Below are 24,030 nucleotides of genomic sequence, written 5' to 3' on the forward strand. Positions count from 1 at the left end.
TCCACTCTGTTGCCCCATTTGGTCTTCACAATAACCCTCTAAGACACAATAATATCATCAGCCAGTTTTAGACTGACCGATCAGAAAGCTCAGAGTAGTTATGCATTTCCCTCAGATTCACAGTTTGTAGGTGAGATGAAGCAGATGCTGCTTCCTGTTTTTACCCTCAAGAACTTCACAGTAAAACCCTATTTCTGAAGTTACCACATACTTGAGTCATAGAACATGGAGAGATCAAACTGGTCCTCACCTGGAAGCTTCATCCTTACTGACTAGCCTTCATAGTACTGGAAGTTGCTGTGAATGCAACTGGAGGCAAAAAGTAATCATTCATCTCACCCAGCTGTGAACCCAGAGAGCTATAATTACAGCCAACCTGGCAAGGGAAGTCATTGGTATAGTAGTACAAATGTCGTGGAAGTGACCAACCACTTTCTGTCTGGATTTAAGGCTCGGTCCACAATAGAGGTGACCTGGCATGGCTATCATGGGTAAGAACCTGTAGTAGATAGGTCATAGATCATAGTGGAGAACCTGCTTCTATTTTTAAACTGATTTCTGATGACTTATTGCAGACCTGTAAATTAGTACATCTTCTCATCAGAGAAGATTCTTCATGCAGTATGTTGTTATTACCACAGAGACCCACAACTGGTCAAAATGCAGATAATATAAGACTGCAGAGGAATTAGCCCATAATATGACATCTGTGTTTCATCCTTCCCCATAAGGCTCAGGGATCAGTGTGGAAAAGGGAGCAGAAAGGTTGTAAGAGCCAGAGGCCATGGATGACTGCAATAAAACAAGTGTTTTCTGGACATCTCAGGTCACTTGACCATGTGTATTCACAGCAGAAATAAATACATAAACACATAAATAATAAAAGATAAAATGAAAACATGGAAAAGTGGCAAATGGATTTTGCCTTTGGAGAATATTTTAGTCAGTGTTTTATTGATATGAAAAGGTACATGACCACAGCAACTCTTACAACAGAAAGCATTTGAATGGAAGCTTGCTTATAATTTCATAGGTTTAGTTCATTTCCATCCTGGTGGGGAGAATGGTTGGCACACATGATACTAGAGAAATAGCTAAGAGTTCTACATCCTGATCTACAGACAGCAGAAAGAGACTGTGCTTGGTGTGGGTTTTTGAAACTTCAAAGCCCACCCACAGTGACACACTTCCTCCAACATGACCACAGCTACTCTAACAAGGCCACACCTATATGAGCTGGTGGTGGACATTCTTATTCAAACCACCACAGATAAGGACAGAATTTCTAACAGTTTATGGAGTAGCCTTGGTTATACTTCTGCCATTCTGTGTTGCATATAACGTACAAAGCAGCATTCTCAGCACTGATGATTTTAAAATCAAAATATTGATCAACTCTAAAAACCATTTATGGAGATGCTCCATTTCCAGCAGTATCTTGTATTAAAGCCAAAGTTTGGTTCTTTATGTAAAAATTAAATAGAACATTCATCTCATGAGAATGAAAATTTGTTTCCATCTTGAATAGTGGTGAAACTCTGTAACACCAGGTTCAAGTTGCAGACATAGTCAGGAGTCCCAAGGCCCGAGGACAAGTCCCACAGGTGCCAGGAGCATCACAACTCAACAATCTCTGCAGTGAAACCTGCAGACCTAGGAAGAGGACCAGATCTGACCCTGCGTAAGGCCACAGGCATGCGAGAGGAGTTCCACAGCATGATGTGATAGAAGCTGTAAACCCAGGGAGGAAACCCAAGATGTCTGTCCTTGAGTAAGACCCACAGGCCTCAGAAGTCTCACAACTCCCAGCAAAAGCTGCAGGCATGACCCTGGACAATACCTGACTCTCAGAAGACTAGAGATAATGCCTTTGGTCCTAAATACCAATTCCACAGAGCAGACTAATGCTACTATGACTTAGTCTTCTTCTGAACATCATAAACATCTACACTGAAAGAAGATTTTTTTTACCTTGATTTTTAAAAAAGAAGAAAGGAAGAAATGAAAAAGGAAATAAAGACTCAACTAACAAACTAACCCCAGATGTACAAGCCTTGGCACAGAAACAAAACACTAAAGTATCATGTCTTCCGCCATAATTCCTCATTTCATAGTGATAGCTCCCAATGAGAACTATTTGAAAAAAAAAAAGAATAATTATTACTATATTCAAACAACTCGAAGAAAACACGAATGAACAAAAGAGCAAAGCATTGAGTGAGATAAGGAAATCTATTTGAGATAAGAAAATAGAATTCAGTTAAAAAGAACCACTAGAAAAATCAAAGTAAATTATATTGGAAATGAAAAGCTCAGTAAGTCTAATTGACATTTCAGTGGAAGGCTGTAGTGACAGAGTGCAGCATGTGAAGATCATCTGGGCTTGAGGACAAGGTAGAAACCTGGTGGTTCTGTGCTCTTGTGAGTACGTCCTTTGCCTTGGGAGCCTGTGGTCATAAGGAGAAATTATATTTCTTCCCCACCAGCAGTCTCCAGAGCTAGACAGCAATTGGACAATCCTCATCAACAAGAGTCCTGTTAATCATTATCCTCTTGAACAATCCTCATCAACAAGAGTCCTGGTAATCATTATCCTCTTGCCAGTCCTCCACTCGGCTCTTAGCTATGACATCTACTACATTGTAAGGAATGGAAAGTCCTTGTGGTTCCAGGACTTGCCTTTTCTCTGTGTAGTCGTTCTCAAGCAGGAGTGATTTTGCTTTCTACGTGTCATTTGATGATAAATGGTGATTATTTGGGGCTCAAATTGAGTGTGAGCAGTTTCTAAAAACTTGTAAATCTTCTAACAGATGCCAGGGGTTATTGTTAAATACCCTACAAGACATAGAATATATCCCATACCAAAAGTTTATCTAGCTCTATATATTGATGCTACAGTTGTTAAGAAATATCAGTTCATCCAGAAGCAACATTTAAAGAGTGACAGACTGAAAAGTAGAATCCATTACAGCTTTGGAAAAATCTACAAACTTTTACTTCACATGTATTTCTGTTTTCACAAAGCAGGTCTGTTACATCAAAATCACAGCACCCAGGCAAAATCTGGCCTGGATCTGCCTTATTTGTGTTGATATAGTATTAAAATGTTGAAAAAAATGTATTGCAGCATTTAAAGTTGCAATTAAAAGTTGCATTAAAAAGCCCAGGTTTCACCAGGCAGTGGTGGCACATGCCTTTAATCCCAGTACTCGGGAGACAGACTGATCTCTGTGAGTTCAAGGCCAGCCTAGTCTACAGAGCAAGTTCCAGTAAGGCACCAAAACTACACAGAGAAACCTTGTCTCAGGGAAAAAAAAAATGGCAGGTGCTCAGAATGTGCATTTGACCTTCCTGGATGAACTGTCTGCAGGAAAGGATGATGGCCAGCCTGGTGGTATCGGCCTTTAATTCTAGGTACTTGGGAAGGCTGAGGGAAGGGAATAGGAATCAAGGCCATTGAGGGCTACAAAATGATTCCACCTGGATAATTTTAGTAAGTCCTTGTTGCAAATTAATAAAACAAATGTCAGTGGTAGAGCACCTGCCTAGCATATGAAGACCTTGGTTCAATCTCCAGTCCTGAAAAAACAGAAAACATAATGGAAAATTTCCAGGTCAAGACACCAGTTCTGTCACTTGCTCCTTATCATTCCCTCTCACCTTAATGTTTTCCATATTAAAGGCAGAAGTGAGGTCTCTTCGTATTCAAATATTTAAGAAAGTTCAGTTCTGAGGGGGTGTAGCTTTTTTTTAGCTCATATATGAATACTATACTTACACCATCTCCACTTTCCCTCTCCTCCCTCCAAATCCTTCCATGCCCCCCCCCCTTGCTCCCTCTCACATTCATGGCTCTTTTTTCTTTAATTGTTATTGAGATGATAGTTGCTGAGTCACTTGCAGGAATATGCATTTAGGCCTGACCAGCTGAGATTGGATAATCTATTCGGGGATTCTCTATGGAAAACTCTGAACCCACCCCCTTAGAATCCCTTAATTGCTTGTAGCTCTTCCTCAAAAAGAGAGCCTTGTGAGGATTCCCTCATCTATGTTGGCATGTCAACTGATGTTGTCACTGTTCAGGTCTTTTGTAGGCTAATATATTATTGGGATTTCATTGGTGCAAGCTTCCTGTCATGCACAGAAGACACAATCTCACAGCAGCTGTCCTGGTCCTCCTGCTCTTGATTTCCCTCTCCATTTTCTTGACGTTTCCTGAGCCTTAGATGAAAGGATGTTATAATTGTGTTGATTGGGGCTGGGAAATCCATCATCAGCTGTTCTCTGTGTTTTTACCAAGTGTGGTTGGGTAGTGGTCTCTGCCTGCTGCAAAAAAAATTCTTCCTTGATAAGGACTGAAAGAATAGTATTTAGAATAGTAAATCGTACTGATTTAAGTAAATTGGCAGTAAGTTCCATGGCCTCACCAGTATGGGTAGCTGTCTAGGTTGATAGCATCCGACAAGAATTCCCTACAAAGCAGGCCTTAAATCCAATTAAGTGGCTGTCGATTACAAAAGTGTGACTATTGCCTCTTTGGGAATATGTTGCTATGCTGCTCATTGTGTGGTTTTCAGGCATCACAGCTTGGTGGAACTATTGATTTCTTTTCTCATGTGGCTGCTTACATAGCACCTTCTGGGACTATGAGATCTGCTCCTCAAGGAAGAGACTTCTAGCTCAGATCCAGCTCAAGTTCTCCAAGTCCTAAGAAAGGTCAGTTTTAATCTTCATCAAAACATTTAAAGTGCCTTAAGTTAAAAATATCAAAAGAGAAAAAATATTTCCACTAGTCTGCTTCTACTATATCATATTTAGCTTCTAAAACTTTGAATTTAAGTCCATTCATTTAGCTTAAACAGTTTCTGTGAGATGCAGAAACTCTGCAAGAAGAAAAAGGCTCACAGCCTCTTTGCTTCTCTCCTGTCCTGGAACCTCAGCAGATGCTCGAGGAACTTATGCTGGGGAGTTGAGTGACTGAAGATGGTTAGCTTGTGATACTCCAGCAAAGGAGCCAAAGCCACACTTTGGACCTCCATTAGCAAGTCGTTCTAGGATGGTGGGCGGAGACAGGAAGGGCTTCTATCTCCATTTGAATTCTGATTACCTGTCCACTCATCTAGAATATGGGAGCATATAGGGTTTTCAGAAAGACAAGGTCTCAAGACTTAGGTGGGATCTGGTCAAGTTGTCCATCCCAAAGGCATCAAAAAGAGAAGTAAGGAGCATCAGGACACAAAAGGAAAGAAAAAAAGAGAGACAGACAAACACATGAGGTAGAGGTGGGAGGGGCAAAAGGGCACTAAAGAGACCCATGCCAGCAGTTCTCCCTGAGGTCCTGGGCAGTGGCCATCACATTTCACAAAAGCTGTTGCTCATTGCTCCCACCGGCACATACTCCTGCAGGCATATGGACAAGTTCCAAGGCACTGAGTCTGTAACAAGGCATTGTTCCCTAATCTGCATATTTCATTTTTCTAAGGTAACTTTTAAAAGATTTCCTGACAGTTGCATGGTTTTATGTTGGTTATCTATTGATACAGTCCTTATTCTGTCCTAAGTAGCACTGGGGTAGAGGGAAAATGCGTTTCACTGTGATACGGACAGGAAAATAATCATTCTCAAGTGTGTCTCCATTTTACAGAGAAAAGCAGGTACAAAGCCCTTGAGACCAAGTTAATAACAATGGTTACAGCCCCCATATTTTATTGAATAAATTAACATTGTTAAACATAATGCATAGGAAGGAGGCTAGTGGCCTGTCCTGTTTGAGCTTGGTTTATCTGACCTGCCCAGAAATCAGATTATAATAGTCAAATCCTTACATAGCCACTTTTAGCCGGCACAATATGAAAACTCCCTCTGTTTTAACCTTTATAAGAAAAATTACTTTCAAATGTAGGATCCATTTTATATTTTATTTCTGCTTTCCCCAGAAACCTCCTTTTCTTTTTTATTATTAAGAAATTTTTTTATTCATTTTACATACCAACCGCAGATCCCCCTCTCTTCCCTCTTCCCATCCCCCAGCCTTCCTCCCCACCCCACCCCCATTATCTCTTCCAACAAAGTAAGACCTCCCACGGGGAATCAGCAAAGCTTTATACATTCAGTTGAGGCAGGTCCAAGCCCCTCCCCCTGCATCAAGGTTGTGCAAGGTGTCCCACTATAGGTAGTGGGCTCCAAAAAGTCAGCTCATGCACCAGGGATAGATCCTGATCCTACTGCTAGGGGACTCCTTAAGCAGATCTAGCTACACAACTGTCTCGTTTATGCAGAGGGCCTAGTCCAGTCCCACGCAGGCTCCACAGCTGTTGGTCTAAAGTTCATGAGTTCCCACTAGTTTGAGAAACCTCCTTTTTTATCAAGTTAACCTTCAAGGCTGAGCTCATCCCACCACCTCAACTTATAAAATGAAGTGTTAGTCAATCCAGAATCACAACTAAGAGTTAATTAGGTTTTGTCCTTAATAATTATGTTCCAAGCTAAATCATTTCCATGTACACATAAATATTGTGTTAAACATGCACACTTCTCATCCTCCCAACAGAGTAATTTTTCTCTACCAGCTCCTTTCAGCACCTTGGTGGGTAAAGTTCCATTCAGACAGTAGAATGACCAAGTTCATTTGTTTGCCTGCTCCCAGATATCTACCCATTGTAGGTAGCTGTTGAATAATCATCCTTTCTCTACAATGCATATGCTTTTATGGAAATAATCCCTTTTCTCATTTTTTAAGAAATAAAATAGAAGTTAAACAGATTAAGGTTGCCTGCTTGCTGCCACAAAATGAATTAGGGACAGAGTCAAATTTACAGCAGACTCTGGCCTTAGTGCCCCAAGCCTTCTCCATTCTACTTAGTTGTCTCTGTCTCCTGTCAGGAAAACTCAGAGCCTTACTAGTCCAGGAGTTTTGCCTTCAGGGATTGGAAGGAACCCATTCTGGTATTTGATGTTGGTTTTAGAATAATTCCATGTATCTGATGTCCACTGGGATTTCTACAAATCTTTTCATCCTTGCTACTTCCTCCTTGAGCAATCTGCAAAGGGTACTGGTGACTAAACCCCTCCCCCCCCATCCCCCACATACAAAGCTACAGCTCTCCTGAGAGGCACTGAAGCCCTTCTTGGACTGCTCAGAGGAGGCTGCAGGAGAAGAAGGCAAACATAATGTCAACACTTCCTTCCTCTCCCTCCCAAGCTCCTTATTCTTATCTAAAAAGATCTCAAGAGGTTCTTAGGTACTTCTGCCAGGCTTTAGCTTGAAATTCAGCACTGACTACTGACACTAGAGGCCAAGCTATGTTAGAGTCAGTCACTGTGATGAAAGTCATGCCTCACCTTGATAAATGTGATGTTTACTGATCCACCCTGGAAATCCAAGAAGAGGTGGGATTTTTGGAAGCCACATTTCCCAGATGCGTGGGTTAGGCTGGGGTCAATGTTGAAGTGTCTCTGAGTTGCAAAATCCTAAACCAAATAAGATAGATCCATTTAGTAAGAGAGCAGAGGAAACTCAAGCCAGAGACACAGAAGTACAAGCTATTAAATGAGTAATAAATAAATGGATGTTCATTTGAATACCACAGATTCCCCTGGTGGATGGCACCATCTCACACCCAAGCAAGTGCTTAAAAGCTTTCTTTGAAGACATTCCCCATGATAGGGACTTCTTAATGGGTAACTCCTAGGAGGCAAACTGCATGGAATTCAATTTTTGTTCAGTTCAATGTATTGAAAGGTGATAGAGGGAGGAGCTTGTATTAAAGGTACTTCTGCCTCAAATACAGATACGTGAGTTCTTTTTTAGGATAAAAACTAAAAAGAAAATAATTTATGATGTCTCCTTCATAAATAAAGTGCTTTATATATTTTTGTTAACTGGATTTTTGTATGAACATCATAGTGGGCAGGAACCATGGGGAACATCAGGTTCTGAGAGAGGAACTGGGACTGGGAAGTCATAGAGAGAGACAAGGCCAGGCTGTGATTGTCCTTCAGCATCCCTATTATTGCCAATGATGGCTCCCAGTGAGAAGTACACATGCTGAAGTTCTCTTTGCCTTCCCCATTTTAACTTTTGTCTGGAACACATTCCTTTATGGTAGAGAACACTGGAAAGATGAATCCACAGCTAGCTACCTGTCTCACCTAAAGACAGTTTGTAGAGAACTGCTCTTTTCTGTCTCATGAATGCTGAGATTAAAGGCATGTGCCACCACCACCCAGCAAGAACTGCTCATTCTTAGCAAAACAACTCCAATCAGACTTTGAAAATAGCTTTATCATCCTATGACCCCAACTTACCGAATCCTTTTCTTGAACAATCAGCTCTATCCCCATCTCTGCTTTTATACAGAGACTGCTTCCATTTAGGACTTCATAAGTTCCAGTCTTGGCTGGTGATGACCGGGTTGCAAGAGTGGGCCCAGGAACCAAGGGAGTAGGGGAGGTTGTCAAGCTGTCCTTGTGTGTAGGTACTGATGTTCCTGGCACATAGGTGGGTGGCGTTGGCCTCTGATTGGTTGTACTTTTGTGTGATGCTGTGAAAAATGTTTTGAAGAGGATAGTCTGACCACCAGGTTGGGGAGTTCTTCCAGTTATATGGTTAACAGTGGATAGACTCGCTCCAGTTGTATGAATTGGTAAATGTGCCATTGAACCAGAGCCAATGGTACCTTCAGTAGATGAAGCAGTCATGTGTGAGGTATTAGGTGTGACAAAGGTGGAGCTAACTGGGCTGCTGGGGAGAAGGCTTTTCGTAGTTCCTGGGATTATTGTTTTGATTGTTGTATGATCTGTGTTTTCAGAGGTGGAGGTTCCCCCAGCCATTTGAATGTGATCATCCCTTGACCTCACTGCTAATATTTCATGACGTGTTTCGTTAGTCAGCTGTTGAAGAGGTTTTGTTGTGGTCTGTCCTGTTGCTGTTGAGGCATATTGAAGATAGTCTCTGGTTTTTGTAAATTCTTTTTCTCTTACTTGATGGCCATGTAAAATTACTGCAAATTAAGAAAGTAAACACATTACAAGCACTGACCAAATGCTTACAAGGTCTCTCCTCCATCCCCACTTTAATGTGTTCATAAGTAAACCAGTGTGCACAGTTTCATGTTTGGGGAAAACTTTCAAAGGTTGCAACAATGAAGTGAAGATCACTAAAGATTCCAATACTAGGCCATCACTGTAATGTTTTGGTTTATACATATGTTCTTTACATGTTTACATATGCCAGGCATTCTGCATGTAATCCCTCTGTCTACATAGGTTTTGGTACCAATGCACACCAAAGGGATCATGTTCAACTGTGAAACCAAAAGGAATTCATAAGATATCCTGAAGTGAACAGTGGCTATGATTATTTTATAGATTTATTTATTTGTTTAGTGTGTATACAGTGTCCTGCATGTCAGAAAAGGCACCAGATCTCATTACAAATGGTTGTGAGTCACCATGTGGTTGCTGGGAATTGAACTCAGGACCATCTAGAAGAGCCAGTGCTCTTAACCACTGAGCCATCTCTCCAGCCCCAATTATTTGATAGATTGAGGCAGCATTATATATTATAGGGTTTTTTATTTTTCATGGAATGTGTAATTCCAAGTTAAAATAAGTCTAACAAGCTATTTAGTTTACCCATTAATTGGATGGATAAATTGTGCCTAATTGATATATATTCATGCAATCTATGCTTAATTGCTTCCAATGATGAGAGACTACTTTCTTTTTTTTTAATCTCTTGTGTGTGTGTGTGTGTGTGTGTGTGTGTGTGTGTGTGTGTGTGTACAGGTACCCATGGAGGTAATAAGAGGGCATCAGATACCCTGGAGCTGGAGCTGGAGCTGGAATTATAAGTGTTTGTGCACTGCCCATAGTGGGATTTGAATTCAGGTCCTCTGATAAGGCAGGAAGCCTGCCTTAACCACTGAGCCATCTTTCCAGCACCTCCCGAGAGACTACTTTGTTGAAAGATAGTCCCTTCCATATTATTTTTTCTAAATATAGATCAACTTCTATTATTTTCTTAATCTTTTGAGCAATCCAGACTTTATTAACTAAAAAAAATTTTTTAAAAATCAAGCTATAATTGCTCTGGTCCTTCATGCTTTGGTTTAAATGCTATCTCTTCACAGTATCCTCACTTTTCCCCAGTCACCATGGTTCTCCATCTCAGTTCACATATCATCTCTTGTACTCACTTATGGCAAAAATATCAAAATATTTAATTACACATTGCCAGTAGGTGTGAGTAGAATTCTATCCTTGAAGAAATGTTTACTTGCTGGTTTATTTCTTTGTTACGCATCTCACTCACTAGATTAAAGCCTAAAGTTGAGAATTGTGTGCATAGTTTTCACCACAAGTGCCTGTACATAAAAAGTGTTCAGTAGCTTTGAATTGGAGACATTCTAGATTTATTATACAACTCAAATAAATTGATTTCTTTGAAAACCTTCATAATAATTGAGTATACAGTGTCTGCTGCTGTCACAAATTCTCTCCAAGGATATCCTTCAGGGAGTTTAAAACCTGTCTCTCTTTCATCCAGATTCTATCTTTGCCTCTTTTTAAGTACATACAAACCCAGAAACGTAGACAAAATCTTTAAACTGGCCCTTGGAAACACTTTGATTGGGTGTACTGGGAAACAGCTCTGTCCCTTCAAACTTCTTTGGTTCTATTGCAGTTACTCAGACACTTACGCTGTAGTTTCTGGCTCTGGGCTGAGACTTGAAAAAAGATGCAAAGAGAAAAGGGGTCATGGATTTACCCTGGTGTTTATAAAATCCTCATGTTCATTACAATCAATATAATCTATAAGGTCTCCTTCCATTCGATACATTTTGAGTGATTAATTTTTCTGTGTTAATAGGTAATGACAAAACCCTTGGTGTTTATGCTACTGAGAATCAAATTCAAGGCTTTGTATATCACAGGCAAACACTATACTACATACCCTTAAAACTTCCCAATTACTAGACACTTACTACATGATGGCTTCAAGTCAAAGGTATTTCTTCTTCATCCTACCACAGAGACACTTGCTCAACCATGTTCATTGCTGCTCTATTTATAATAGCCAGAAATTGGAAACAACCTAGATGTCCCTCAACAGAAGAACAGATCAAAAAAATGTGGTACATTTACACAAGGGAGTATTACTCAGCAGTTTTAAAAACATGAAATCATGAAGTTCACAGGTCAGTGGATATAACTAGAAAAAAACATCCTGAATGAGGTATTCCAGACCGAGAAAGACAAATATGGTATGTATTCAATTATGTGTGAATAGTAGCTGTTAAGTCAAGGATAACCAAGCTACAATCCATAGAATCACAGAGTTTAGGTATAGAACAAGGGACTAATTTAGGCAGAGAGATTTCATTAGGGAAGGTAAATAGGATAGTTGTGGATGGATGGATGGATGGATGGATGGATGGATGGATGGATGGATAGGGGCTGGAACAAGAGGATCAAGTAGGGAAAGGGAGGGGACAAAGGGAGAAGGGGAGGAAATTTGTGGAGGGACAGTTAAAATTAAGGGCAATTTGAGAGGTAGGATGGAAACCTAATACAGTAGAAGCTTCCTAAAACATACACACGTATGAAGGCAATCTAAATGATATCACCAATAATGCAGGAGACAGAGCCCCAAAAGGAAACTGTCACAAATGAAGTTTCCAGTACTGGGATTTGGTTACATCTAATTAAGCTGTTGGTCAAATGTGTCCCATGGGAAGCTCCAAACAATCCAAGCTATTGTCAAGACTAGAGCTTTCTCTCTACAAACTGATGGTAAAGCCTCATGGCTGAAGACAAAACCTACACAACTCATTAAACATGGAGAAATCAAGCTGGTGCATATACAGAGCCTTCACCCCACGGGCTAGCATCTTTGGTAGAGGACACTACTCTGCACATTAAACTAAAAAAGAAACACGAACACCAACCCAGCCACAAATCAACAATGTTGACCTTCCTGAAATATATGCAGGTCAATGGTGGCATAAAGCTTGTGTGTGGGAGTAACGAACCAACATCTTATTTGACTTAAGACCCACTCCATTGGGAGAGCAAGGAAAGAGATACCATGATAAATGAAGGCACCATGGGAATAGGGAGAAACAGAGTGCTAAGGAGGTTCCCAGGAATCCACAAAGATGACTCCACCTTAGACTACTGCAGTAGTCTAAGAAGGTGCCTAAACTGGCCTATTCTGGTGATCAGATAGCTGAATACCCTAACTGTCATCATAGAACCCTCATCCAGTGACTGATGGAAGCAGATGCAGAGATCCACAGCTGGGTCTCAGGCAGAGCTCCAGGAATCCAGTTGATGAGAGACAGGAGAGATTCTATGATGGGAAGACCATGATGGGAAAAAGTACAGAGACAACTAGCCAAACTAGTGGAAACACATGTATGTACTGTGGACCAATTGCTAAGGAGTCTCCATGGTCCTGGACTAGACCCTCTGGATAGGTGAGACAGTTGTTTAGCTTAAACTGTTTAGGGGGCCTCCAGGCAGTGGGATCTGGACCTGTCTCTAGTGCAAGAGCCGGCTTTTTGGAGCCTAGTGCCTATGGTAAGATACTTTGGGGCAGCCTTCATGCAGGGAAGAGGGGCTTGGACCTGCCTCAACTGAATGTACCAGGCTCTGATGACTCCCCATGGAAGACTTTGCCTTGGAGGAGGTAGGGATGAGGGGTGGGTTGGGGAGGAAGGCTGAGGGGTGGGAGGAGGGAGGACAGGGGAATCTGTGGTTGGTATGTAAAATGAATAGAAAAATCTCTTAATAATAAAAAAGACACACTCCATGAGATAGAACCCATACCCAACACTGCTTGGGTGACCAAGAACCAGATACTAGACAGCATAGGAACCTAGGATAAAATCAAACACTACTGTTCTAAAAAAAAAAAAAAAGTAGCAATAAATATGACTCCTAATGGCCATTCTGCTATACTCTTAAATCTGTTCCTTGCTCACCACCATCATCAGAGAAGCTTCTTCCTGCAGCAGATGGAAACAATTACGGAGACCCACAGCCAGACTTTGTGTAAAAAGTGAGAGACCTTGGAACACTCGGCCCTAAATGTGATGCCCCCATCAATTCCCTTACCTCAGGGCACTGGGAACCCTGTGAAAGAGTAGCTGGAAAGAATATAAGAGCCAGAAGGGATTAAGGACAACAAGGAAACAAGGCCTTCTAAATCAACACAAGCAAAGCTGGTATGAACTCAGAAACTGAAGCACCATGCACAGGGCCTGCAGGGGTCTGTACCAGGTCCTTTGTGGATGTATTACGGCTTTCAGTTTAGTAGTTTTATTGGATTCCTGAGTGTGCAAACAAGTGGGTCTCCAGTTCTTCTGTCTTCTCTTGGTCTTTTTTTCCTTCTGTTGATTACCTTGTCCAACTTTGCTGTGGTAATCTTTATTTCCTCTAATTATGTTATATTTACATTTTTAAATGAATGAGTGAATAAATGAGTGAGTGAGTGAATGAATGAATGAAAACCTAGCCACTAGGGTAAAGATTAATAACTGAACTGTCACTTATACCTGCTGGATTTTAAAGGGAAAGAAAGTTTCCTTGTCCGGAGTGACACTGGGTATATTTACCGCTCCAGGACAGGCCTCGTGTTCAGGAGTAGTTGGCCAATACATCACGGATTCCACAGTGTTCTAGTGTGCTTGTATCTGGTTACAGTTTGGAGGGTTTTTTGTTGTTGTTGTTTCTATTGTTCTGTTTTTCTTCTGGGGTGTGGTTTTATTTTGCTTACTTGTTTTGGGGTAGTTGTTGTTATATTGGGTTTTTGTTTTTTGAGAAAGAACTTAAATTTGTGTGGGTAGGGAGGGGGAGATGATCTGGAATAACTTTGGAGAGGGGATGAATATGATCAAAATATATTTGAGTTTTAAAATTGTTTTAAATAAGAAAACAAGAAGAAAGTGGTGGCACCCGATCTTAGAAGGAAAAAAATCTATCCCCCATGTGCGAGTACTAACCAATAATGTATACAGGTGAGCAAACAAATGTGTTCAGTGTGACACTTAGAAAAGAGAACATGAAATGGTAATTAAAAAGACAAAATGTTTACTAATGTGTTCACAAAACAAAAGAGGGGAAGGTGATGCCTCCAAGGCCCAGCCTCTTCCTCAGCAATGAAACCTTGACTGTAAGCTGAGCCTGTGTTTGGGGGAGTAAATCATCCTGCTTTCACTTCCAACTGGATGAGAGTATGTGCATAGGCAGCAATTTTTACTATTCATGTTAGCTTAAAATAATAAGCTGTGAGTTTTTCCCACAGTGCTAGTGAGTGGATCTGATGCCAAGCCAGGACTACCATTTCACTATATCCCCAAATTATTTCTTTCTGTACTTCTGAGAACATAAAGTTATAATCCTGACAGAACAGCACAAACAAAAACTACTTGGATTAAGGCAGCTGCCATGTCCCTTCACACAGCTTCCATAATATTCATAAAACAATGAAGGCCTCTGTCCTCCACTGCATTCACCAGTGCAGGGTAGACTGAGTCAGTGGTCTCATGAGCTAAATTCAGTGGTTCTAGAAGAAACTGGAAATTAACCAGTACACTTGCAAGCAGAATAGAACAACAACCCAATAGAACTCAATATCTTGTGTATAAAACACTCAAGTAAGAGTAGGTACTTAAGACAGCCAGTGATTATTCTAAGCAACTTTTCTGAGTTGATTGTGGAATGGCAGTATTTTAATAACCTTTTTGACGCCTCAATTTACACCTTTGTGAGATGGTTTAACTGGTCAGATGACAGCTGATATAGCTTCAAACGTCATTGTTTACATAAAATAAACCACTCACATTTAAGGAAAACAGAGAATGCAGTATGTGACTAGATAACAGCTCCAATTCCTAAGCCATGACTCAGTTCTCCTAGATTAAGGTGATTTTTACAAACTCGCATTGTTATATAATATTCAGACTAACATGGGTGCCAGAGGCAATGTCTTGTGGGGTTGATACCCATTCTAACTTCCAGAAATTCAACTCAAGTCATAAAGGTCCTTGGGAAAAATAGAAGGTGGTCTCCATCTATGTAAACTAACAGGTTTTAAATGGCTTCACACTAAATACCTGGAGTAACAGAAACCATATCTATAGCCCACCCTGCCTCACCTTAGGTCCAGAGCACAAGTGAGCATTTAGATTTAAGAGAACTAGATAAAACTTGGGCATCACAGAAAATGGGCTATGCCGCTTACCAGCTAGGGACAGGAAGAGCACAGCCACTGCAGAGAGCTGCCCAGACATGTCAGGCGAGGTTGATGCACTGCTGCTGTGTGCTTAGCTGGGCACAGGTAGGCCTTCTGAATGGCAGGAACGAAGTCAGTTTCAGAGCAGGTTCACAGAACATCAGGAACACCAAACGCCTTCCCCTCCATCCACTTGTGACAGAGAAGCTGATCTCACTCACATGAAGACAAGTAGCTAATAGAGCTAAAGATTTGCTGCACCTGAGGGAAACCACAGGCCACTCACAATGGGAAAGTAAACACTTGCCTCTTCCTGGAGTATTTGTGGGAGGTGAAGGTGTAGGTGAGGGCTGGATATGGTAAAGGGCAACAGAAATCATTTCTCCAAAAAGGGTAGCAGATCCATGGCAGTTCCTTCCCTTATAACTTGGGTCTCCTCTTTATGTAATAGCTTGAGGACATTTATGTAAATCCTTGTCAGTCAGTCCTTCAGTCACGAGGTTGAGCAGTGGTTCTAGAACCCTGTCTCTGAGTATGAGGCATGCCAGTGTGATGTTCATAGCTACCTCACTTGCAATCTTGTGAGAACTAGGGAGATGGCGAGTAGAGTCTGAGTCTGGCCATTCACCAGATGAGTTAAGCTGGTGACTTTTTGCTGTGAGTATACTAATGTAAAAAGATAGACAAATGCATTTGTGTTTTCTTACAATGTTAGGATCTATCAGATAACAATAAATTCACAAGTGGTTCAGTGGTAGCTATTTGCTAGATACTCTTGCTTTCATTCCAACCTTAATTATTAATATTAACTCAGATCACTCACACACCACACTTTGTGTGTGTGTGTGTGTGTGTGTGTGTGTGTGTCTACAGAATATCTATAAAAAGCTAAGAGGTCACAGCAGAGTTAAAGAATTTTTGGAAGTGAATGTTTTTTCCATTTTAATTGGTTCTATATATTTATTGCTAAAAATTAAAATGACAAAAATTGCCTTTATTGCAAATATCTAAAAACTAGAAATCCAATGATATATTCTACTTTTTACCCTCTAACCCATTTACCCTAAATTCTATTTATATTCTTCCAAGTTCTTGAATTTCATCTCAGACCTGAGGCTTCTAAACATTACAAAATACTTGAGACTTACCTGTGCTTCTTTGGGTCACATAAAAACGTGAAAGTCACATGCTTTCAAACTGCATATTCCATACAGATCACTGGGGACAAATTAGGAAGAGATTCCAGCACCAGAGAAGTGAAAGAAGCTAGATGCATCAGAGAACTCACACAGAGATTATTAAAATGACTGCTGTGCAAGTCAGTCTCAAAAACCAGCTTTCACATCTGCTGCATGCCATTTCCCTTATTTTGCGTTCTCGGAAGGATCCCGTCCATGATCCAGGCAAGAGCACAGGCACATCTGGATGGAGCCCTTCTTTCTTCATTCTGGTCTCCATTAAGAGAAGCATTTGTTTGTTTGTTGCCAACCCACATAAATCTTTCCAACTTTGCTTGGATCATTTTACACTGACAGTAATGTCCAGACCTCATCCCGGGAAAGGCAGCTTTAACCTCACACAGAATTCTTTCTCTCTGTCCTGGGTTTGGCACTCTTCTGGTGGAGGGGAAGAAAGCTTGGTGCTAGAGTGAGGCGTAAGCTTTCACAGGTCCTTTGCTAACTTTCTGGCTGTGGGCCTTCTGAATCTTCGGAGGAATTTTGTTCTCAGGACACCTGAAGAGATCCTGCTTTCATGGTACGGTTAAACATCTATTGATGGCTCCTTGGTGAAGGGCAGAACCCTCAAATGCTAGATCCAAACAAAAATGCTTAGTCCTGGAAGAGACCAAAGTCATAAACTCCATCAGGCAGAGGAGAGACAAGATCTAAATGTAAATTTTAGGAATGTAAACAGAGTTCCTGTTGGTAAGACAGGGGCCTGCTGAGACTTAGGGAGGAAGATGGAGAAGTTACAGTGGCTGTGAGTGCCATGGGTGTGGAAAAGAAGGCACAAAGTTGAGCGCAGCTACAGAAGTGAAAGACCAGGACCAAATCCAGATGACGGAATGAGGAGACGGATGGAGAGCACGGCCAGATGAGTGAACAGAGGGACAGACAGAGGTGAGAAAGCCATATCAACAATGGGAACTAAGATAAACTGAAGCCCTGGGACATTTGGGAGTTCTCTGCTTGCCAATCCTTCCCACAAACAGGTTGTCAGACAGCAGGTGGGCACAACAGTGCCTTTGCAGATCTACAAGGCAGGTTGGTGGGACAGCCTTTGCAGAGCTATAACTTCACCTCTTTATGGAGTTTGGAAAGGAAGTTAAACTCTTCCCTAGGTCTGGTATGCAAAATAAGCTTTTGGGTACTATTTCCCTGATACAATTTTAATATACCCATGTTCCCCTACCATCTCAGTTCACCCTAATAAATGTATAGAGTGGCCCCTCTTTATTTCCAGGAATAAATCATTTATCTGTCTGTGCCACATGGGTGGTGCCATCACCATCTATCTTGAAAATGGAGTCAAAATCTGCTTATGAAAGGGAGTCTCTCAAGTGCAAAGCACAATTTGAAATGCCACGGTTTTACACAATGTGGAGTATCTTAGAGCAGGGCACAGCCTGATCTCAACTCTCTAAGCCTCGGTTTCTTGTGTTGTATGGTGAAGGTAAGCACACCTTGTCACACTCAGTTTTACAAAACAAACATTCCAAGGACACAGAAAATACCCGCAGTCTTTGAAAGGCAGCCTTTCCTTGACATCTTTCCTTTCTCTATTAGTTAGAAAAGATGCCAGCAATCTGTCTGTGGGCTGAGAACTGGATGAGGAGCATGCACATACTCTTCTGATGACTTGATGTTCAGCTTTGAGCCCATTCACAAGTCATTCTCTGCATACAACTTTTGTCACAACTATTTTGCCTTACCCTATTGGTCAAAAGACTGAATTAAGTATATGTCCCAAAACTTGCACTAGGATTGAAAATGTAACTTTGTTAAACCATTAGTTAAGCCTCAATAACTGTCTACTTTCCAATCTATGGGTCAACTCTTTCAACAGACAATAAACAGTATGTTCCGTGTGCTCTTCCTATTCCATCTGAGTCCCACAAGTACCCTATGTGCACACTACTGTTATTAATGCTATTCTCATTTTGTAGAGAAGTAATTGAGTTGTCCAGGATCATTTAGATAAAAATAAAAATGCTGAGCAACGAATCCAAGACTGAGAATCTAGACTGTCTTATTGCTGAAGAAAAGTTCAAGCCTAACATAACGGTATCTGGTTTCAAGTTATTTGCTGTCTAGTTGAGAAACAGTATCTATGATATGCAATAGGCAGAATGACTGAGCAGTTTTCTGCTGGAGTCACATTACCTTAAGAGTGCAATTATAGTCGGACTTTCTTTGGACTGCCAACTCCCAAATAATAACATGGAGATTTCTTATTAATTATGAAAACTTGGCTTTCGCTTTTCCCAACTAGTTCTAATAACTTAAATTAACCATTTATATTAATCAACATTCTGCCACATTGCTCATTACCTCTCCTCCTTACTATATGGCCAACTTCCCTAGTGTTTTGCTGGTGAATTTCCTACACCAGACTGTAACCCAGAGTTCATATCTCTGCCCAGAAGTCCTGCCTATCCTCCCCACCTAGCTATTGACTATTCAGCTCTTTATTAAATCCATCAGAAGGTGCCTTGGTAGAGAGACATCTTCACAGTGTACAAAAAGATTATCCCACAACATACAATAGTCATAGATGAGTTCATTGTGGGTGGCCCTTGGAAAGTCTTTGAAGGTCAGAGAATCTGAGTTCTTTGGAGAACAACTGTAATAGCATAATTGTATAGTAATGATAACAATTTCTACCTAAGGAATTTCTCCAGTGTAACTGATACTATGTAATACAAATAGCAACTCTTTAAGGTAAAAAAAAAAAATGAAATCCCTGTATTAATGATGTGAAAGTGGACTACCCAACATCACACCACAGGCTATGATTTGAGTTGTGGCCTATGTGATTCTGAAGCCTCTATCTTTTCTGATGGTCCACAAGGATCAGAATCTTAGAAGGAGTGATATAGGCTTCACTAGAAGTCTCTGAGGAGCAGTGGTGAATATGACTGAAAGGTAAATTGACAATTGACCCACAGAGCAGAAAGCAGGCAGAAGCACATTTGGGAAACTGAAAAAGAGACAGAGAAGTTCAGCTGGGTGGATTTGAGAAAAGGCTCAACCATCACTCTTCCAGTGTTTACTGGATGATATCTGGGTACAGTATCCTTGGAAGGTGCCTAAGAGATCATAATCTTAAGGGTCTATTTCATGGCTCCTGTTTTTGATTTGGGAGTGATGTCACTTCTGTATTTTAGAAGCAGTTAAAACGAGAGATGGAAAGGGAGAGAGAGAGAGAGAGAGAGAGAGAGAGAGAGAGAGAGAGAGAGATTTTACTCCTCCAATAATAAAGCAGTTGCTAGTTCCTGAGGACCCACAAAGATAAATTTCAGGTCCTGAAAGCCATGCTCCTTTTAAGAAATAAAGGAGGCCATAGGCTTTAGTCAGAAACTTACTTACACATTGCCAAACTGTCTTCTAAATACTTATATAGATCTTGACTCAGTCAAAGAAGATTCCTTTTGCAGTGGGCAGTAATCAATGCAGACTCATAGCCATTCAAAACACTGAGAATGTGTGACTGCGAATTCTAAGCTCTATCTATTAATTACCATCAAATCCCTCCCCAAGGCTGAAGGAGCATGGTGGAAGATGAGGCAGAAAGAATGTAAAAGCTGGAGGATGAGGGTGAGTGCCATGAAGTGCTATCTGTGGAACATCCTGTGGCCATTGCACTCAAACCAAATACCTTTAATTACCTACACAAGACCTGAAGATCCAACCAGTCAATATTTCAGCATGGATGTGCATGGGGTTTATGAGACACTACAGCCATCTGAACACCTACTAGTAGTTGATTATGGCTAGGGTAGAGATAGTGAATTTTCTTTGGGATTATGACCACTGGTGGGTTGCCCAGGCTCCAGCAGATCTTTGTACAACCATGAGTATGGCCAGCACTAGCTTCATGAGGAAAGATGTATTTAAAAAAAAAAAAAAAAAAAAAAAAAAAAAAAAAAAGGACATGGAGTTGGAGGGATTGTGTCAGAGGGCTCCAGGGAGAGCTGGAGGGGAAATGGAGTGGAGGCTTGGTATGATATAATTCATTGTATCCATACATGAAAACATCAAAGAATGAAAGCACTGATTAATAAAAGATATTAATACAAAATCTTAGGAGTGTAGGAGGCGGGGACCAAATAACAGAGCAAGAGAGTCTCTTGGAAACCTCTGTCTAATGAAGTCTTTAAGAAGTTCTTAGGAGCTGGGGCCAGATATCAAATAAGTGTTTCTCCATGAGTCACAACATCCCAGAGCTCTGACTTTCAGTTTCTCCAAGTTATTGAATTTATTATCATAAAGTTCTTTAACACATTCCTTTATCAGCCTTGCAATATTCCAGCATATCCAGTGATGTAACTTCTTTTATTCATAATATTGGTAACTAATATTACCTTTTTTTTGAGCTGAGGATCAAACCCAGGGCCTTGTGTTTTTTTGTTTGTTTATCTGTTTTGTGGAGCTGAGGATCGAACCCAGGGCCTTGCACTTGCTGGGCAAGCACTCTACCACTGAGCTGAATCCCCAGCCCCTAATATTACCTTTTTAATAATCAGTCTGTCTTGAGGTTTGTATTAGTTCTTTGTCTCATCATTCTAACAGGAAAATCTGACAGAAGCAACTTATAAGAGGAAAGGATTGTTTGAGATCATAACTCAGAGAATATAGATGGTCATGGCAGAGAAGGCCCCTGGTGCCTCTGTCTTCCACAGAAGAGGCTGTCAGCTTAGCTTGTTACAGTTCAAGAAAATTGGAAGCAGAGTGCTCTTACAGGAAGTGGAGCCATCCTATAACCCTCAAGTACTGCCTCTGTGACCTTAAACAGGCAGCTAGATCAAATATCTAAAATAATGAAAGAATCCACAAGTTCCTAGTGCCAACAACCAGAGACCAAGTTTTCAAATACATGATCCTATAGAGGATATTTCATTTTCAAATCCTAACAGAGTTGATCAGTCTTATTTGTGATATCAAATAACCAAAATTTGGTCTCATTGGATATCTTTATTTTCCTTCTCTTTTCTATTTAATTTATTTCTATCTTATTCTTTTATTCTTTGCTGTCTTCTACTTTATTTTTGTTTTTTATTTATTTTATTCTATTTTTTGAGATAGGATTTGTCCACACTGACCTAGAACTCATGATCCTCCTCACTCTTCCTCCTGCCTTCAAAGTTCTAGGATTATGGGCATGTACCATGTGTCATGTGCCACCATACACTATGATTCACAGGTATTTTTTTTTAAAAAATATTGTTACTCAATTTTTAAGTATATAGAAATGTTACTAATATATTGACTTCTAATTTAATTTTATGGTTAAAAACAATTCTAGAACTTAAATCTTATCAATTTTTGAGACTTCTGCATCAAAAAGACATTCATGTATATGTGTATGTGTAAAGAAGGACATAACTATAAAGGTACAAGAATCATACAGAACACCAAATAGATTAGACTAGAAAAAAACTCCATGCCACATAATCAAAAAACTAAATGTACAGAACAGAGAAGGAATATTAAAGGCTGAAAAGGAAAAAGGCCAAGTAGCATATAAATACATACCTATTAAATTTATACTCAACTTCTCAGTGGAGACTCTAAAAGCCAGCTAGATCTGGCTTTTAGACTCTAAGACACCATGGTTGCCATCCCAGACTATATACCCAGCAAAACTTTCAACCATCATAAATGGAGAAAACAAGATATAAGACCAAGTGAAATTTAAACAATACCTATTCACAAATCCAGCCCTACAGAAGGTACTGGAAGAAAAACTCCAATCCAAGGAGGTTAACAACATCAGTTAAAGCACATGTAATAAATAATCTCACACCAGCAAAATCAAAAGAAGGGAAGCACGCATGTGTGTGCATGCGCACACACACAAACACACTACCAACAACAACAAAATAACAGGAATTAACAATCATTGGTCATTAATATTTCACAATATAAATGGACTCAATTCTCAAATAGAAAGACACAGGCTAACAGAATGGATATGAAAGCAGAATCCATTCTTCTGCTGCATACAAGAAACACACCTCAACACCAAAGATAGACATTACCTCAGAGTAAAGGGTTGGAAAAAGAATCTCCAAGCAAATGGACCTAAAAAACAAGCTGGTGTAGCTACTCTAATATCTAACAAATTAGACTTCTAACCAAAGTGAATCAAAAGAGATGGGAAGGACATTTCATATTCATCAAAGGAAAAATCCACCAAAAGTACAATACTTAACATCTATACCCTAAACACAAGGGCATCCACCTTTATAAAAGAAACATTACTAAAGTTTAAATCACATATAGAACCTCACACATTAATGGTAGGAGATTTCCTCCCCCCACCCTCAAGATCATCCAGATCCCCCCCCAAAAAAAAACCAGAGAAATAATGGAACTAATAGATGTTATGACTCAAATGGACCTAACAGGTATCTACAGAACATTTCACCCAAATACAAAAGAATATACCTTCTTCTAAGTATCTCATGGAGCATTCTCCAAAACTGACCATATACTCAGTCATAAAGCAAGTCTCAACAGATACAGAAAAATTGAAATAACCTTCTGTGCCTTAGTAGACCACCATGGTTTAAAGCTGGATTTCAACAACAGAAAGCCTACAAACCTGTAGAAACTGAACAACTCTCTACTGAATCACCCCTGGGTCAAGGAAAAACTAAAAAAAAAAAAAAGACTCCCTAAAATTCAATGAAAATGAATGCACAATATACCCAAACTTATGGGACACGATGAAAGTAGGGTTAAGAGGACAGTTTATAGCACTAAGTGCATTCATAAAGAAATTTCAGAGATCTCTTACTAGCAACTTACAAGAATATCTGAATACTCTAGAACAAAAAGTCAAACACAGCCAAGATGAGTAGTCAGCAGAAAATAATCAAACTGGAGGCTGAAATACATAAAATAGAAACAAAGAGAACAATACAAAGAATTAATGAAACAAAGAGGTGGTTCTTTGATAAAATCAACAGGATAGACAAAACCTTATCCAAACTAATTAAAAGACAGGGAGTGAATTTTCAAGTTAACAAAATCATAAAAGAAAAGTGTTTTAACAACTGACAACTGGGAAATCCAGAGAATCATTAGGCTATAATTAAAAAACCTGTACTCCACAAAACTGGAAAATCTAAAAGAAATGGACAATTTCCCCAATAGATACCACTTACCAAAGTTAAATCAAGACCAAATAAACAATTTAAATACACCTATAACTCCTAAGGAAATAAAAGCACTCATTAAAAGTCTCCCAACCAAAAAAAAAGCCCAGGGCCAAATGGTTTTAATGTAGAATTCTACCAGACCTTCAAAGAAGAGCTAATACCAATACTCCCCAAATTGTTCCACAAAATAGAAACAAAAGGACATTTCCAAATTCATTTTATGAGACTACAGTTACCCTGATACCTAAACCACACAGACTCAAAAAAGAAAGAGGATTACAGGCTAATTTCCCTAGTAAACATTGATGCAAAAATACTCAATAAAATACTCGAAAACTGAATCCAAGAACATATTGAAAAGATCATTCACTATGATCAAGCAGGCTTTATGGTAGAGATGCAG

General features: G+C 40.0%; 1 protein-coding gene across 1 annotated transcript in view; it reads right to left on the reverse strand.

Moving 5' to 3' along the window:
• Lamp3 (lysosomal associated membrane protein 3) overlaps positions 1 to 15,299 on the reverse strand; it is a 29,097-nt gene extending 13,798 nt beyond the window's left edge. Inside the window, exons 1-3 of the mRNA XM_036203285.1 lie at positions 15,251 to 15,299; positions 8,308 to 9,002; positions 7,342 to 7,470 (exon numbers count right to left, since the gene is read on the reverse strand). Of these exons, the coding sequence (XP_036059178.1) occupies positions 7,342 to 7,470; positions 8,308 to 9,002; positions 15,251 to 15,299 (873 nt within the window). The remainder of the gene's footprint in view (positions 1 to 7,341; positions 7,471 to 8,307; positions 9,003 to 15,250) is intronic.
• Positions 15,300 to 24,030: the final 8,731 nt, after the last annotated feature.

The sequence above is a fragment of the Onychomys torridus genome, chromosome 12 (assembly GCF_903995425.1).
Source record: "Onychomys torridus chromosome 12, mOncTor1.1, whole genome shotgun sequence".
Classification (NCBI taxonomy): domain Eukaryota; kingdom Metazoa; phylum Chordata; class Mammalia; order Rodentia; family Cricetidae; genus Onychomys; species Onychomys torridus.